Here is a 17,784-nt window from a genome sequence, read left to right as displayed (position 1 = left end):
GTGCTTCTTGATTTAAGAACTTTAAGATATTTTGACTAGAAACAAGACAAAACCTTTTTTTTGCAGTGCAACTATGACTAAATAACATATTAAGCACAAAATTCTTATGGTATTGATTCACATTTGTGTTTACTAGAAAAAGACTGAGAACCTGAAACAGAAAGTATAGTCTTCCATCTAAAATTCCCAAATGTTCCACATTTTTTGGGTAAAATTGCATGATCAACTAACAACAAAAAGAGTCTCTCAAGAATTGAGCTGAACATTTTTATGGGACAATTTCATCACACTTGTCATTTAAAGCATTGAGATTGTGATTATGCAAATATAGCTTAAAAATAGTAATCCTTATTAGAATAATGATGTGTCACGTCACTGAAGTCTGCTTTTGGAGAGCCGTCATTCATCTTTCTTCAGTATTCTAGCAGCAATGTCTCTCTCCTAAAGCAAATAAATGCATAAAACAACATTGATTAACCACTTCAATCTTATCAAAGCTGATCAAGTGTGCTATCCGTGTCCCACCAGGAAGAAGCACATAAAAGCATGTATTTATTTGTTATTGCCAAGCAACTACGCAAACTTTCGCTAGACCTTTGCAGTCTCCAAAACTTTCCAAAAAAGCAGAGAACATTCTCTGATTGGCTGATAAGTTTTACACTCTTAGACGAAAAGGTTCCATATGCAGTAGAACCTTGAAGGTGAAAAATGAAAATTCTGTCATCATTTATTCACTTTCATGTCGTTCCAAACCCGTAAGACTTCTGTTCAGAACACAAATGAAGATATTTTTGATGAAATCTGAGATTTCTGTCCCTCCATTGACAGTCTACACCAACTACCACTTTGACGCTTCAAAAGGTTCATAAAGAGATCATAAAACGAATCCATATGAATTGAGCGGTTTAGTCCAAATTTTCTGAAGAGACACGATCGCTTTATATGATGAACAGACTGAATTTAAACTTTTATTCACATATAAACATTCACCTTTTATGGTTTCCCATCATGGGATCATTTCAAATATAATATAATAAGTAATATAAATAGAATATATATTTTACTACTTGTACTCACCATTTTAAGTTCATCAGCACAAGCATCAAGTTTTACCCTCAACTCTTCTGTAACAGTAACATCAGACCGCACTGACCAGAGACCATCCCTGAAGCTCACAGGCATAGAAAACACCAAACCTGCTGGAATCCCAAACTGCCCTGCAGATTTAGAAAGGTCACACATGCTGATCATGCATTTACAAGCATTAGCTATAAAGTAACAATAAAAGATTCATTATAAATATGCATACTATAAGCCATATTTATTTCATGTTTGAGGATGATTTGTTTGATCTTGCCTGTACTAAGAACACCCAATGAGAAAACTTCCTCTGGAGAAGCTTCATTATTCCAGGCCCTTAAAATGCTCATTATTCCATTGGTTGATGATATTGCTGTGGCTTTGTTAGTCATTGATGAAATTGTGGCACGATGTTTATGTACTAAAGTCATAAAATCTGTCTCCAGCCATTTCCTTATAAAACAAAAGATGAGTATAATTATGAGTTTAATTAATGTATTTAAGATATGTATGGACTGTTCATCTGATGACATACATCTGATTTATTGTTTACTTAATTATACCATTTATAATGATTCATGAATGGATTCATAATGAAATTGCGTAAAAGAGCCATATGGCCTGAGTCATGCACCACAATGATCTTTACCAATCATAAATCATTTCAATGACTCGCTGAGAAAAACCATCTGGTCCCCAAATTGCGCCATCATATCTGAAAACCTTCGCCCTCTGCAGGTCAATATGGTAACTGCCACTGATGTTTCCCCATACAATAACATTAGTCATGTCTGTGAATATAAGAAAAAGGGAAAATTTGAGCATGCACAGCAAAAGACATTAAGAAAAGAATAACATATTTTTAATTATTTTATTTTATTAATATAATTATTTATGGAAATAATTATTATAGGAAATATAATATATAATATAATATAATATAATTATTAAAGGAAAAATAAGTTGATTTTAAATTTCATGGCATCAACACATCTCAAAAAAGTTGGGGCAAGGCCATGTTTACCACTGTGTGGCATCCCCTCTTCTTTTTATAACAGTCTACAAACGTCTGGGGACTGAGGAGACAAGTTGCTCAAGTTTAGGAATAGGAATGTTGTCCCATTCTTGTCTAATACAGGCTTCTAGTTGCTCAACTGTCTTAGGTCTTCTTTGTCGCATCTTCCTCTTTATGATTCGGCAAATGTTTTCTATGGGTGAAAGATCTGGACTGCAGGCTGGCCATTTCAGTACCCGGATCCTTCTTCTACGCAGCCATGATGTTGTAATTGATATAGTATGTGGTCTGGCATTGTCATGTTGGAAAATGCAAGATCTTCCCTGAAAGAGATGATGTCTGGATGGGAGCATATGTTGTTCTAGAACTTGGATATACCTTTCAGCATTGATGGTGCCTTTCCAGATGTGTAAGCTGCCCATGCCACACGCACTCATGCAACCCCATACCATCAGAGATGCAGGCTTCTGAACTGAGCGCTGATAACAACTTGGGTTGTCCTTGTCCTCTTTAGTCCGGATGACATGGCGTCCCAGTATTTCCAAAAAGAACTTCAAATTTTGATTCGAACTTTTTTGGAATGTGTAGCTCTCATGAAATCCAAAATGAGCCAATATTTGGCATGACATTTCAAAATGTCTCACTTTCAACATTTGATATGTTATCTATATTCTATTGTGAATAAAATATAAGTTTATGAGATTTCCTTTAATTCCTTTTTTATTCACAATTTGTACAGTGTCCCAACTTTTTTGGAATCGGGTTTGTATATATATATATATATATATATATATATATATTAGTATTATAAGTTATAATAAATATAATTTATTTTTTATGTTATTTTAACAATGTAATTATTGATTATAAATAATATAATAATGTAACATATGTTAAATTATATAATATTTTTATAAAAGGTTATATTAATATGAAAATTAATTTTGTGAAAGTAAAAAGGGCATATTGTTTCGAAAATAAATCTTGAGGGCTCTGATGATAAATCAATAAATCAAAATAATCAAACTGATCTGAATCAAATTTCAAATGCATCATTGTATTGCAATTGAACATTAGAACAAATATTTATTATTTTACCTGCTGTTTTCACCGACAACTTCTGCGCAAGCTGAGTTCTTGCCTCGCATTCCAGCTGCGTTGTCATCGCCACAAAGTTGTGCGGGTCAGCAGAGGGTGCGTTCTCAATTAACAGCGAGCTCTTCAGATTAATAAAGGAGTCTCCCGCCACAATCACTCTTACGTCTTTCCGTGCATTCGCCTCGATGAGTTGCCCATAGCAACAGAAACATTCTGCAACCCGGCTCACCATGTGGTCCTTGTCATCCGGCTCGTCGTTGCTTTCACATATAGGCTGTAGCTCATCCAGAAAGATGATGAAGTGGGCTTCCTGAAACGCCTGTGTCTGGTCTGAATGGACAGTGACCTCATGGAGCTGAGGCAGGGCGAGGTCTTCTGTTTCCATCTTGAGTCCTCGTAACATTTCCTCAGAGCCGCAGGTGTCCATGAGGTGAAGGCTGAAAAGAGGGAGACCTGGAAACAGTCCCGGGGTGAACAACTGAGGGATGAGGCTGTAGCAGATGGGGTTCAGAGCACTGAAAGAGGTTTTTCTCAGGTTAAATGTCATGCATCTAAAGATAATAAGAAATCTTTTTTACTCTTTTAAAGTGCCCCTATTATGCTATTTTAAAGGATCCTAATTTTGTTTTGGAGGTCTACTATAATAGGTTTACATACATGGGTTAGTTCACCCAAAAATGAAAATTCATTTATTTTTAATGAAATATGAGAGATTTCTGTCCCTCCATTGACAGCTACGCAACTGCCACTTTGACGCTTCAAAAAGTTCATAAAGAGATCATAAAACTGGAATTACTGACGACTCGTTCTTTCTTTTGCGAGACAATTTATCAAATTTATCAAACACATTGATCTTTGAAACTTTGCAGACCTTTTACATTCACACTACATGAAAGGTAATCTCAGATAAAGCATAATAGGGACACTTTAAAGGCAAAGGGGCCTGATGAAACACGTCCACCTGCTGATCCAGATGTGCAGAGGTCTGAGAGACATGTGTCGGTGGACTTCCTCCTTCATACACAGCTCTTTAGTTTGCTGATTCTCTACTGCAATTTTTAGCATCAGATCAGAGTTCATATCTGAGGTGATGCCATAGTAACCCTGCAGGAGAGGACAGAAGTATTGATCTTCACATACAGTATCTAAATGAAACTGGATGTCGCTGATCTTAGATTATCTTGTGAATTAATAATTCAGGGCAGAAAGGAACTTTCTGTAGTTGTTTGGTGGAAGGATTTGTTTAATTTTAAGTTTTATCTTGTAGTCTAAATAAATATACTGCAGTAATTTTAGAGCTAAAATAAAATCTGAAATCTTTTTTGCATAAAATCACTACAGTTTCTACAGTTTTTCTCAGTCGCTTTGGATCTGTTAAATCCACCAGCTGGACTGCCCTTGATTTCCACCAGAGGGCACTCCTGTGTTGGTTATAGTACCATGGACTGCGTTTCCCACAACCCATTGCCCGGACTCATTATGCCTGATTACATCCACCTTTGTCTCATTATCCTTGTTAACCCTGCCTATATAAGCCCTTTTTTGGCAGTTTATGCGAAGTCGTGTATGTTGTTACACTGCATTTCTGAGCATTATCCTGGTTTCCTGAGTCTTGTTTTTTTATTTGCTGTCTATATTATGGATTACCCTTTTTTGCCTGTGATTTCTGCCCTGTTGCGTATTTGTGTTGTTTGCCCATGTGTTTGACCTTTGCTTGGTATATGGATTACGATTCTGGAATGTCCCAATAAAGCTGCATTTGGATCTTCAACCAAAGTCTCGGAGCAGTTTGTAACAGGATCGAATCTCAAATGAGTTTTTTTTTTTTCCCCTCAAAACAATAATTTCAGATCTCTGAATAATTAATTTCTTCATTTCTCACATCAGATTTGCAATTTTTTTTAGTACATATGCGCAAAAGAGTAATTAGCTGTCTACAATTTACACAATATAAGTTGATTCTCTGTGAAATTGTCATACTGTTTATAACTCCTAAACATTCTGTAATCACGTGAGCCATCATTACATGCAAAATGATTAATTCAATACAAAATCTTTCTGACATGTACTTATATATTCCATAAATATCTATGACATGGAATGTTTTCTGTTTACATGTAACACATTGTTATAAAAATAAATGCAGTATATATGCATACAAATGTGCATACTTTTGCCAATAATAAAAAAAAAAATCTGTTTCTAAAAACCTTGGCCAGTTTTCTTACACAATAACTAGGCTACGTTTTGAAGCATGAACAGTGTTGGGGAAAGTTACTTTTTAAAGTACAGTGTTACAATATTGCGTTAATACCTAAAAAAGTAACTCATTGCATTACTTAGTTACTTTTTATGGAAAGTAATGTGTTACATTACTTTTGCATTACTTTTTCTCACCTGGGCAGGGTTTGCTTGTACTATTTTTGGCAAATGTAAAGGCCTTTTTCACACCTAAACTGAAACGAATAAGCCTCTGGACTTACAATTTCTCTCAACATGGTGACAGGAGAGCTGTCAGTCAATAAAAAAAAAAAGTAACTCATACATTTTGTTGTAACTTTAAAAGTTGAATGCGTTACTTTACTAGTTACTTGGAAAAAAAGTAATCTGATTACGTAACTTGCGTTACTTGTAATGTTATCACTTGAGTTGCTACATTTTGCAAGTGTCTTCAAAAAAAATGAGCCAAAGTGACTGAGAAAAGCTGTAACCCTAATTTATATGGACTGTATCCTTATTTAGGTAGTGTTTTATTTCGCTTGACTACTTGAAATGAATTCCTCTATTTTATTTTGGTATCCTATCATGCAAACCTGAGCATGCTCAAGGAAATCATTGAAGCCTCCGATCAGTATTCCTTTACCCCCGCGATCAATCAGCTCCCTCCATACTATAGGAGAGCTTGAATGTGTCCATCCATTTGATGCGCAGGTGTCCTCCAGCCATATCTACACAGAAAAGTGGTTCAATATGAATAAAAGACATAAATGAACCGAGGACATCTTTAGTTCAACATAAAAATGGTGTGGAAATGATTAAAGAGCTCTTAAAGCTCCACATGAACTCACAGGTTTACCTTCCAGTCACTGGGGTGAACACAGATCTTGTGAATGTGGAAATCTGGTAGGTTTCTTTGCAGCACATCAGCAAGAAGCTCAGCTTTTGCGTAATGAGGACAATCTGCTCTTCCTGTGTAAGTGAATGGAGAGAATATTATAGCATTAAAATGTTGCGGACTGTGACATGACTGACCGCAAACATAATCATAAATACTGAAGGGTTTGACTAGATGAAACTACAATAACAGCTATAACAAGTTAAACCATAAAGTTTACAGACAGACAGACAGACAGACAGACAGATAGATAGATAGATAGATAGATAGATAGATAGATAGATAGATAGATAGATAGATAGGCTGATGATAGATAGACAGACAGATAGATAGATAGATAGATAGATAGATAGACAGACAGACAGACAGACAGACAGACAGACAGACAGATAGATAGATAGATAGATAGATAGATAGATAGATAGATAGATAGATAGATAGATAGATAGATAGATAGATAGATAGATAGATAGATAGAAATTTCGTTCGACCAACCTGCAAGAACAAATTTCGCCATGTTTTGGTCCAGTCACAAGCGCGTCCGGCGTTGCTAGGTAACATTGTGCGCTCGCATAACATTTCCTGAAGAGGAAACATTTCTCTTTCGTTTTTAAAATCTATATTTTTATTTAAAAAAATAATTTTTTATGTATAATATGAATTAAACACGTTATAAAGGAGTTTATTTAACTATTTGGGCTGCATTTTTAAATTAACATTATGAAAATCACGCGATACTGGAAGCGGAACTATAGTGCGGCAGTAATCGCGCGCTCCCTGTTTCTGTCATGGCTGCGCTCACAGTGAGAGCAGTGAACATGTGAAGACAACAACCGAAGGGTTAGATACTTATTTTATGATTATTATAGATAATTAAAATGTATGACTGTGCCATAATTAACCGCAAACATGTAAATAATATACGGGTTTTACAGCATTTTTTCAAGGTTTCTGTACAAGGACGTGTAGCACAAATGTCCTCTAAATGTATTTGTTTATTGACTTGATTTTACATTTATATATGTGTTTAGCTAAGTTCAACATTTGGCTATTTATTCTGGTTAAAATGTATTGTGGATAATCAGACAGATACGTACTAAAAATGTACATTTATTTCTGTAACTCTAATTCTAGTAATATTTCAAGATCTTGCATCCATCTGTGACCCTGTCGGATGCATTTCACTGCACATGAGAAGAGACAAAACATATGAAAGGTAAAATCAGAAACATCTTTTTGTTGTTGATGTTGTTTTTGTTTACAATCGTCATTTCTCGACTCTTCCCACAGTGAGCACAACAGCAGTCTATGTGGGCTAAACTGTGGACTTTTTTCCTTTTTTTTTTTTTTTGGCAAATGCATTCAGTGACTACTTCTTTCAAATTATACGAATTATTTTCTTTCTCAGACTACCACAACCAAAACTTCAATTTTTTTTCAATTTTCATGTTTACATAGTTTTTTCCAAAACTGATTAACTAAAGGGATAGTAAAAATGAAATTTGCTCACCCTCATGTGTTCAAAACATGTAACACAAATGAGATCTTTTTGATGAAATCTGAGACATTTCTGTCCCTCCATTGACAGCTATGCAACTGACACTGACGCTTCAAAAAGTTCATAAAGAGATCGTAAAACTAATCCATATGAATTGAGCGGTTTAATCCATATTTTCAGAAGAGACTCGATCACTTTATATGATGAACAGATTGAATTTAGGCTTTTATTCACATATAAACATTGATCAACTCGCACATCAGGGGCACGTTCAAGCTCAAAACGGTGCGCGATGTTTTGCTACTGTTTCTGGGTTGAACGATGTGTGCAACAGGTTTGAGATATGTTTCCTCTTGTTTGGTGGGTGCGTCAAAATTGTCAACCCAATCAGCAGCAACATGTATATAAACCACATGGTAATAAAGAGACAGCTGGCACAATGGGTTCAAGTAAAGTCGTTTACAAATGTGTTCTCTTTTATTCTGGAAGGCAAGAGCAGTGACTGTAACATTGAGCGTATTTTGCAGTATTAAACATGTATTTATACCGATTTCATCAAGCTCCGAAAATTCTTCAGAAAGAACACAAAGCCCATTTGTGGTAAACGGAAGCTCAAACATGTTTGCTTTACATGTGAGAACCAATGAGGTTCATTCTCATGTTACGCATCACGTTTGAGCTTCAGCAAGAGGTTTGTTCTTGTGCATCAAGCTGATTTGGTTGAGCTTTTGTTTATATTCACTGATCAATGTTTATATGCGAGTAAAAGCCTAAATTCAATCTGTTCATCATATAAAGCGATCATGACTCTTCAGAAATTTGGACTAAACCACTCAATTCATATGGATTAGTTTTACAATCTCTATGAACTTTTTGAAGCATCGAAGTGTCAGTTGCGTAACTGTCAATGGAGGGACAGAAATCTCTCACATCTAATTAAAATATGTTCATTAGTGTTCCGAAGATGAATGAAAGTCTTATGGTTTTGGAAATTGAGTAATTAATCCCTTAACAGTGGTGTGCTGCTGTTATGGAAGAATGAGTTGATTTGAGAAGTGTTTTGGTAGTTTTAGTGCATTTTGAATGTGAAATGAACTGCTGTGCCAAACTGAAAGTTGGTAAAGAGAACTGTGTGAAGAGTTTTGAAAAAGTTGTTGGGGAAAAAAATGGTAAAACATACTGTGGTAATCAAAATACCATAATTTTTATGATGATTTTACAGTAGTAGCACAAAGTGTAGTAAGTACAGTTGTTTCTGTTTCACATTTTCATTTGTTGAAACAGGTCACACCATGTCTGAAGCTTCAGAGAATCTCCCAGAATGAGCATGTATAAATCAGGTTTGGAGATGTTCAGATGTGCTCTGAGATCCACGGTGCTGTGGAAATGTGACTCTTTTATATGGACACAGACGTCTTTGTGTTATAAAAGCAGAAGCTTTGCTGCATCATCTCAGTTGGGGAGAAAACGCATACAAGGACACACATTAAAACAAGTACTGTATTACAGTCAGAGTGGTCATGATGTTCTCAATGCTCAAATTAAACAAACTCCAGCTTCTACAGAGACCAGTGAACTCCTGGATAAAGCAGAAAGGACTCCTTTCTACAGCCATTTGCAGAACTGTTTTTGTCCCACGGATGTGCTGGACACGCTGAAGCAGATCCCAGTGTCGCAGCAGCTCATCAGCAGCATCTTCACACGCATCTGGGAGAGCACGAAGAAAATGACGGATGAGCAGCGGCGCTGTGAGCTGCGGCTGATGTTCGATCACCCGGGGTTTGAGGAGGTCTGTGAACGGGCCGCCGCTGACGCCTGGCGCATGAGGAGTGAGGATCTGGCCTACACTCTGCTGGCCGTTGTCAACCTGGGAGTTTCACAAGACACACGTGTTGTGCAGACGCTGCTGCGTGTTATACAGGTGAGTGAAGAGGTTTTGTCTTATAATTCACATGTTCATTAAAGGTGCAGTACGTGATTTCTGAGAAACGCTGCTGAAAGTGGATCGGACCGAGCGCCACAACACACTTGTAGCCAATCAGCAGCAGGGGGCGTTTCCACTCATGATGGAAGAGAGAGTGAGCCAGTCAGCCAGCAGTAGGGGGTGTGTCCACTCATGATGTGGGAGGAGAGAGAGTGAGCCAGTCAGCAGTAGGGGGTGTGTCCACTCATGATGGGGGAGGAGAGTGAGCCAGTCAGTGATAGGGGGCGTGTCCACTCATGATGTGGGAGGAGAGAGAGTGAGCCAGTCAGCAGTAGGGGGTGTGTCCACTCATGATGGGGGAGGAGAGTGAGCCAGTCAGCGGTAAGGGGCGTGTCCACTCATGATGTGGTAGAAGAGTGAGCCAGTCAGCAGTAGGGGGTGTGTCCACTCATGATGGGGGAGGAGAGAGAGTGAGCCAGTCAGCAGTAGGGGGTGTGTCCACTCATGATGTGGGAGGAGAGAGTGAGCCAGTCAGCAGTAGGGGGTGTGTCCACTCATGATGTGGGAGGAGAGAGTGAGCCAGTCAGCAGTAGGGGGTGTGTCCACTCATGATGGGGGAGGAGAGAGAGTGAGCCAGTCAGCAGTAGGGGGTGTGTCCACTCATGATGAGGGAGGAGAGTGAGCTAGTCAGCGGTAAGGGGTGTGTCCACTCATGATGTGGTAGAAGAGAGAGTGAGCCAGTCAGTGATAGGGGGCGTGTCCACTCATGATGTGGGAGGAGAGAGTGAGCCAGTCAGCAGTAGGGGGTGTGTCCACTCATGATGAGGGAGGAGAGTGAGCTAGTCAGCGGTAAGGGGTGTGTCCACTCATGATGTGGTAGAAGAGAGAGTGAGCCAGTCAGTGATAGGGGGCGTGTCCACTCATGATGGGGGAGGAGAGTGAGCCAGTCAGCAGTAGGGGGTGTGTCCACTCATGATGTGGGAGGAGAGGGAGCCAGTCAGCAGTAGGGGGTGTGTCCACTCATGATGAGGGAGGAGAGTGAGCTAGTCAGCGGTAAGGGGTGTGTCCACTCATGATGTGGTAGAAGAGAGAGTGAGCCAGTCAGTGATAGGGGGCGTGTCCACTCATGATGGGGGAGGAGAGTGAGCCAGTCAGCGGTAGGGGGTGTGTCCACTCATGATGTGGGAGGAGAGGGAGCCAGTCAGCGGTAGAGGGCGTGTCCACTCATGATGGGGGAGGAGATAGAGAGTGAGCCAGTCAGCAGTAGAGGGCGTGTCCACTAATGATGTGGGAGGAGAGAGAGTGAGCCAATCAGCAGCAGGGGGTGTGTCCACTCATGATGGGGGAGGAGAGTGAGCCAGTCAGCGGTAAGGGGCGTGTCCACTCATAATGTGGTAGAAGAGAGAGTGAGCCAGTCAGTGATAGGGGGCGTGTCCACTCATGATGTGGGAGGAGAGAGAGTGAGCCAGTCAGCAGTAGGGGGTGTGTCCACTCATGATGGGGGAGGAGAGTGAGCCAGTCAGCGGTAAGGGGCGTGTCCACTCATGATGTGGGAGGAGAGAGTGAGCCAGTCAGCAGTAGGGGGTGTGTCCACTCATGATGGGGGAGGAGAGTGAGCCAGTCAGCGGTAAGGGGCGTGTCCACTCATGATGTGGGAGGAGAGAGTGAGCCAGTCAGCAGTAGGGGGTGTGTCCACTCATGATGGGGGAGAGAGTGAGCCAGTCAGCGGTAAGGGGCGTGTCCACTCATGATGTGGGAGGAGAGAGTGAGCCAGTCAGCGGTAAGGGGTGTGTCCACTCATGATGTGGTAGAAGAGAGAGTGAGCCAGTCAGTGATAGGGGGCGTGTCCACTCATGATGTGGGAGGAGAGGGAGCCAGTCAGCGGTAGAGGGCGTGTCCACTCATGATGGGGGAGGAGAGAGAGTGAGCCAATCAGCAGCAGGGGGTGTGTCCACTCTTGATGTGGGAGGAGAGAGTGAGCCAATCAGCATTAGGGGGTGTGTCCACTCATGATGTGGGAGGTGAGAGTGAGCCAGTCTTATTTATTTGAATATATGTTAAAATGTAATTTATTCCTGTGATCAAAGCTGAATTTTCAGCATCGTTACTCCAGTCTTCAGTGTCACATGATCCTTCTAATTTGCTGATTCCAGGAACGGCTGAATCAGTTTGATATAAGGTCTCTTTCGGTGTTGGCTGCCTCTATACGGGAGATGGAGAACTGTAGGAACGTTCAGGCCTTAAGAGAGGCTTTAAGGTGTGAAGATTGTTACAGCCCTTATACAACTTTATAATGTGATATTTGTGTGTGTTTTCATCACTTTGAGTTCTGATTTTGAAGGTTGTTGCTGAAGGATCGTATTCCTGAGATCCAGAGCGTGGTTGTCCTGCAGAGCATGATGCGTGCGGTGGGCAAAAACTCTTCGATACATCTGAAGAGACAGCTGGCGGTTAGATTTACCATTTATTCACCTAAAATGTATTGTTTACTGACACTCTCACACAGAAATTAGAATTCTCAATCAATCGATTTCTGTGGATGAATCTAATAAAAATGTTTACTCCAAAAAAAAAACAAGCAAACAGGAAATTATATTTTGCATAATGAAAATAAAGCTTTTTTTTCATGTCATATTTCGTTATGTGTTTTTGTCATATTGTTCTTTTTTTTTAATATTGCTATTTAGGTTTAATTTATTTTTGTTTTAGTTAGTTTTATTTTTTTTAGTTTAAGTTTTTCAACTAATATTTATATTTTATTTCATTCCAGCTTTATTTCAATTAGCAGAAATGTTTTTAATAGTTTTAGTTAACAATAATAACCCTTAGTATTAGTTCTCATTAAAGTCTCATTCCTGTAATACATTTTTTTTTAACAGCCATGATATATAAATACTTTGCAGTTTGTGTATTTTATTTTTCATTATTTATTAATTATAATGAATATTTTTAAATAATTTTAAGTTATTTTTCACATTACAGTACTGAGAATGAGATTTTTTTTTGCATGATAATAATAAATTGTGAAGGAAACTGTGCTTAATTTTCTTGAAATTGAAATTGAAATTGAAAATGACTTTAAGCAAAATATAATTTATAATTTTTTTTTCCTTACGATTTTGGGGTGAAATAATCCTAACATGATGCAACTATCTAACAAGAAATGATGCTTGCTTCAAGGCTTTTTTTGCCTGTTGAACGAATTAGTGGTTTGTCATGATCAGTTTCTAGCTCAATTCCTCTGCATTCTCCCTCAGACAAAGACTCTGTCGTTGGCAGATGAGTTCAGTCCACCCAACACCCAGTACATGTTCTCCAGCCTGGCTGCCATGGGCCTAAACTTCAAACCTCTGCTGGATGTCTGCAGCAAGAACATAGCTGGTGAGAAGGACCATGATCCTCTCAGATGTTCCCAGAACTAAAGCAAATCAAGACCTGTCACTGTCACTTCACCTCTCATTGTTTCCTGCAGAAAATGTGCATGAATTCCCCTTCGGTAGGCTTCTGTCTGTGCTGAAGTCCTGCCATGAGCTTCGCTACAGAAACTACACCCTCTTCAGCTCAGTCTCTGAGTACATGACCAGCACATTTGATATGTGGTCCAACAAACAGGTGCGATATCTGCTGAGCCGAGCTTTCAATCAAACTGATCCATATGAAACTCTACTGTATATATAAAGAGGAATGCACAATATTTTTGCTCAAATAAATGCAGTCTTGGTGAGCACAATGTTTAAAAAACATTACAACATTTTACCATCCCCAAACTTTTGAGTGGTGATGTATATAATCAACCATCAGATCAAGTATTGGCCACAGTAAAAAAATGTGTGCTATAGTTTTTACCAGAATATATTGTTGCATTCCTGCCTTTAATTTTACATTATCAGAGCAAAGAGTTGCATTTATGATTAGTGGCCTGTGATGAATTACATAATTATGCAGCAGGATTTGTTTTCTTTTATTAAATGCTTTTCATGTTTTCCAGGTGATTCTCATTCTGGTATCATTTGAGGATCTCTTGTTCAGACCTGTTGTCCTGTTGGATGCATTTGCAGAGAGAATCATCCAGAAGCCTGACAGTCTGACGCTGAAAGACCTTCTTAGTGTTTTAAAAGTGTTTTCTCTCCTCAATCATGACCTGAAAGAGAAAAAAACAGAGTAAGCTGCTGTTATAGGTCTTAATCACCTACACTGTCAATGTTGGGGTCGGTAAGATTTTTTAAATGTTTTTGAAAGCTCATCAAGACTGCATTTATTTGTTCAGAAATGAACAGTAATATTTTTGCAATTTAAAATAACTTTTCTATTTTAATACATTTTAAAATGTAATTTATTCCTGTGATCAAAGCTGAATTTTCAGCATCATTACTCCAGTCTTCAGTGTCACATGATCCTTCAGAAATCAATATGATGATTTGATGCTCAAGAAACATTTCTTATCATTATCATTGTTGAAAACAGTTGAAGGGAGCCTGTTATGTCCTTTTTCAAAGTCTTGATTTTGTTTTTTGAGGTCTACTACAATAGGTTTTCATATTTGGTTTAGACATATTTGATTCCTTCCAAAAAGCACAATGTGCTCTGATTTGTCGGCTGGATCCATGTGTTGTGATTGGTCAACCGCTGTAACCTTCTGGTACTGTTGGGTTATTTTTTATGTTTTTTTTTTTTTTTTTTTTTTTATTCAAAAAGGTTAAATAGTCCTGAAAAAATAGTATTGTTTGTGGTCAAAAAAGGCTGTATTGGAAATGAATGGGGCACAAATTTCATCTAGTGGAAACGTTTGGTACTGCGGCCAAATAAAATCTTACTGAAAGCTCATTTTTTGATATATCAACCTCAATTTTGGAGCACAGCTTGTTTAGATTTATGGCTTTGATTTTCTGACAGTTTTAGAAATTTAATTTTCAGGTCCATGTTAAAAAAGTGAATAAATGGATCGTAACTACTGCTTAAATGTAATTTAGTACTATTAAATCCCCTAAAAATACAAAATATGAAATAAAAAACATTATCGAACTAAAATATAGTACAATCATTTCTTTGGGGAAAAAAAAAAAAGGTCATTTTTGACCGACACGCGAACAGCACCAAAGGGTTAAGTGTATTTGGGAAATGTCCCGCCCCATACCATTACTGTGAGTTTTTAGCACATACTACTAACTAACTCAACCAGGCCTCGCCCACTTTTTTTGTGCATGCCTTGGGTGGGAATTATTTAAATGAGGAATATTGTGACGTGTTCGTTCCCGGAAAAAAACTCAAGACTACAACTGAGGCGTTTCAGGGAGTTCAGAAACAGTGACACTGATATAGAGAATAACTCCTGCTGGAGAGACTTTGGTAAAATCTTACTGACCCCACATTTTTGAACGGTAATTTATATTCAATAAAATTAGTTTCTAATAAAAAATAAATATTCTTATTTATCAGAATATTCAATGTTATAAATCCCTCAAAAACCCAAAGCAAAAGCTGTTTTTTGCAGGACAGGCATGTGTCTGACTTCAGCAAACTTTTACTTCCTGCTTTTTAATTAGGTTTGTGTCCAGTGTGGTGAAGGTCTTAGAGTCCTACCTTCCAAAGTTGTCCGCCACCGACCTCCTGAAAGCCGTTTACTATCTGGCATTACTGGAGCACATCCCTCAAGCCCTAATGGATAAACTGCTACAACAGGAAACCCTGGACCAGATACAGAAAGGTTAATATCTCTACTTCCTCTCTCTCCTCATCCAAAGTGCGTCACATTTCAGCTGTGATCTGTTACGTGTCCTCATAGGAAAACAGTCGAATAAGGTTCAGAGGTGGCTGCACACGTTGGATCTGTGTTTGCGTCTGGATCAACCTCCGCTGCCGCCCTCCTTGAGGTCTATCCCAGACGTTCACTTCACAGTTCCTGCTCATGACGTCCCAGTCAACCGGGAAATGCTCAGTGCGATCCGGAGCATTGTGGGAAATGCTGCTGTTCAGGACAGTGTGCTGGAGCAGAGCATCTACTTCATTGGTGAGATGAAGCTCATGTTACTGTACAGTTATTGCTTAGTGTTATTTACAGTAGCAGATGTTACAAGTTGGATTCAATAGCTCAATGTATTTAATCGCTAGGCCACAGCTCAGACTTTAAAGAAAATAAATGTTTTTATTAGAGTATAATTTTCTCCTTCTCAGAAAAGACTTTTCTTTTATGTTGGTGTAACCAAAACTGCATTGAGGTGGGAAAAAAATAGTAACTATATTTAATTATTTATTATTACCATATTTACCAGATTATTACCATATTGTATTATTATTATATTAATCAAGCACTAAAACATTATGTATATGGCACCTTCCAGTACAATTTAAAGTGAGTGTTTACAAGCATAAATAAGTGATAATAGACACAAAATAAATGTCAGGAAAACATGTCCAGATTAAATTTACTCCAAAATCAAAAGGATAAAAATAAGAAATGATAGTTTGCATATTAAAAATAAAACTTTTAGCACCATTAAGTTATCCAATACAATGCAATTTGCCTTACAAGTGTAAACAAGTGGTTGACACACAATACAATCAATGAAAATTAAAAAAATAGTTTATATATATATATATATATATATATATATATATATATATATATATATATATATATATATATATATATGTATCTATATTTTCGTATACATTTCATATATATTATTTCATAAAAATTATCAACAATGAAATGTTGATAAAGCAAAATAGAAATAATTGATAATTATGATAATAATAATAATAATAATAATAATAATAATAATATATAAAAAATAAAGAATTACTAAATAAAAAAATATGTATACATAAAAGCCAGACTTATAAGTGGCTTTATAATAACATTATATTAATTGCATATTAATTTACATTATTATTTTATTATGTATGTATGTGTGTATATATATATATAAAAGCTAATATAAATTACTTTGCACAATCAATCAAATCCCTACATTCCTGCTGAATAATTTTACTCAGAATCGAATGTAATGTGAATGGCTTTTTATGTTGGATTTAACGTTTGAATCTTTGCTCTAGACTGTGTGATTACTCTCCCTCATCCCAAAGAAGAAACCTGCGGCCTCCATGCAGAGGATTCTGGATCACCTGAATGTGCCCGAAGGTAGCACAACACAAGACAACTGTCAAGTTTATGTGAAGTCACATGATAATTTCACACACTTAGATGTTCCCCCTCCCAATTTTGTACTGTTAGAAGGTTGTTTTAGAGAGAAATAAGCATCTGTTCTCTGTCGTGTGTTTCAGGATTGCAGTGGTCTGCGCTCCACCGAGTTCATTTTGCTTTGGTACAACTCATCCTCGAGCCAGCTTGGTCATCAAACTAAGGCATCTTGAAAAACTTGGTTATAAACCTGTTTTGGTAAGTGTGTTAATTCCTCTGATACACACTAAATAATCACACCAAAACCTGATACTCACACTTATGCAATATGTTTGGTACCAAATGTTCAACATTTTTAACCAAATGTTCAATCTCTGGTTCTTTTTTTTTTTTTTTTTTTTTTTGCATTTCCAATATTATTCCTCATATGCATCACCCTTTTTAGGTTCCTGTCCATGAGCTCAACTCTAAAACTGAGGAAGAGAAGTTTCAGATGCTACAGAAGCTCATTTTTCCAGCACAGGAATCCTCTGGAACGCAGGAAATACTGAACAACAGTCCAAAAGAGGAGTGAATTTCGTAACCGTTCCTGACGGAGCAATTCTGTTGTATTTCATTTGCCTTTATGATGGATTCAGGATACATATTTATTGATGTATAATATCAATGATGTACAGTTATGTATTCCTCCAACACCAAGTGAAAAACAAAATGAATGAATGAATAAATAAATATGCACTGATTTTTTTTTTAATAAAAAAAAAGACTTTTTCATTGTTTTTTTCCCAATGTGATTTTATTTGAACTTAAAATGCAGAAAAAATAATATTTCCATAAAATATATTTATCTTTCTATATTTTTGCGGATTGCTTTATACTCATTGGACGCTTGAGAGCGGTGTAGAACTTTTGG

The 17,784-nt window shown here is 37.6% G+C and overlaps 2 protein-coding genes across 2 annotated transcripts; one reads left to right on the top strand and one right to left on the bottom strand.

Moving 5' to 3' along the window:
* Window positions 1–253: 253 nt before the first annotated feature.
* Window positions 254–6,931, bottom strand: mdh1b (malate dehydrogenase 1B, NAD (soluble)). The gene is made up of 9 exons (XM_048197992.1): window positions 6,804–6,931; window positions 6,270–6,382; window positions 6,007–6,141; window positions 4,155–4,297; window positions 3,194–3,708; window positions 1,730–1,871; window positions 1,358–1,533; window positions 1,078–1,217; window positions 254–441 (listed from the first exon to the last, which is right to left on the bottom strand). The coding sequence occupies exons 1-9, from the start codon at window positions 6,823–6,825 to the stop codon at window positions 400–402; spliced, it is 1,428 nt and encodes a 475-aa protein (XP_048053949.1). The 5' UTR covers window positions 6,826–6,931; the 3' UTR covers window positions 254–399.
* Window positions 6,932–7,013: 82 nt separating this feature from the next.
* Window positions 7,014–17,650, top strand: fastkd2 (FAST kinase domains 2). Its single transcript, XM_048197991.1, has 13 exons — window positions 7,014–7,148; window positions 7,443–7,524; window positions 9,091–9,727; window positions 11,884–11,987; window positions 12,072–12,180; window positions 12,988–13,111; window positions 13,203–13,342; window positions 13,719–13,891; window positions 15,274–15,434; window positions 15,513–15,737; window positions 16,787–16,871; window positions 17,015–17,129; window positions 17,317–17,650. Exons 3-13 carry the CDS (start codon window positions 9,128–9,130, stop codon window positions 17,443–17,445), a joined length of 1,965 nt encoding a protein of 654 aa, XP_048053948.1. The 5' UTR covers window positions 7,014–7,148; window positions 7,443–7,524; window positions 9,091–9,127; the 3' UTR covers window positions 17,446–17,650.
* Window positions 17,651–17,784: the final 134 nt, after the last annotated feature.

The sequence above is a fragment of the Megalobrama amblycephala genome, linkage group LG7, assembly GCF_018812025.1.
Source record: "Megalobrama amblycephala isolate DHTTF-2021 linkage group LG7, ASM1881202v1, whole genome shotgun sequence".
Lineage (NCBI taxonomy): Eukaryota > Metazoa > Chordata > Actinopteri > Cypriniformes > Xenocyprididae > Megalobrama > Megalobrama amblycephala.
Note: the sequence above shows the minus strand (reverse complement) of the source record. Positions and strands in the feature narration are given on the sequence as shown.

Bases quoted from the DNA above. Each gene is read 5' to 3' on its own strand.
- mdh1b (XM_048197992.1), bottom strand. From the start codon at position 6,825: ATGGCGAAATTTGTTCTTGCAG. The intron at 6,142-6,269 runs GTAAACCTGTGA...TTTTCTGTGTAG, and splicing joins TTCACCCCAGTGACTGGAAG to ATATGGCTGGAGGACACCTG. The intron at 1,534-1,729 runs GTAAAGATCATT...TTGTTTTATAAG, and splicing joins ATTGAAATGATTTATGATTG to GAAATGGCTGGAGACAGATT.
- fastkd2 (XM_048197991.1), top strand. From the start codon at position 9,128: ATGAGCATGTATAAATCAGGTTTGGAGATGTTCAGATGTGCTCTGAGA. The intron at 9,728-11,883 runs GTGAGTGAAGAG...TGCTGATTCCAG, and splicing joins CGCTGCTGCGTGTTATACAG to GAACGGCTGAATCAGTTTGA. The intron at 17,130-17,316 runs GTAAGTGTGTTA...CACCCTTTTTAG, and splicing joins TTGGTTATAAACCTGTTTTG to GTTCCTGTCCATGAGCTCAA.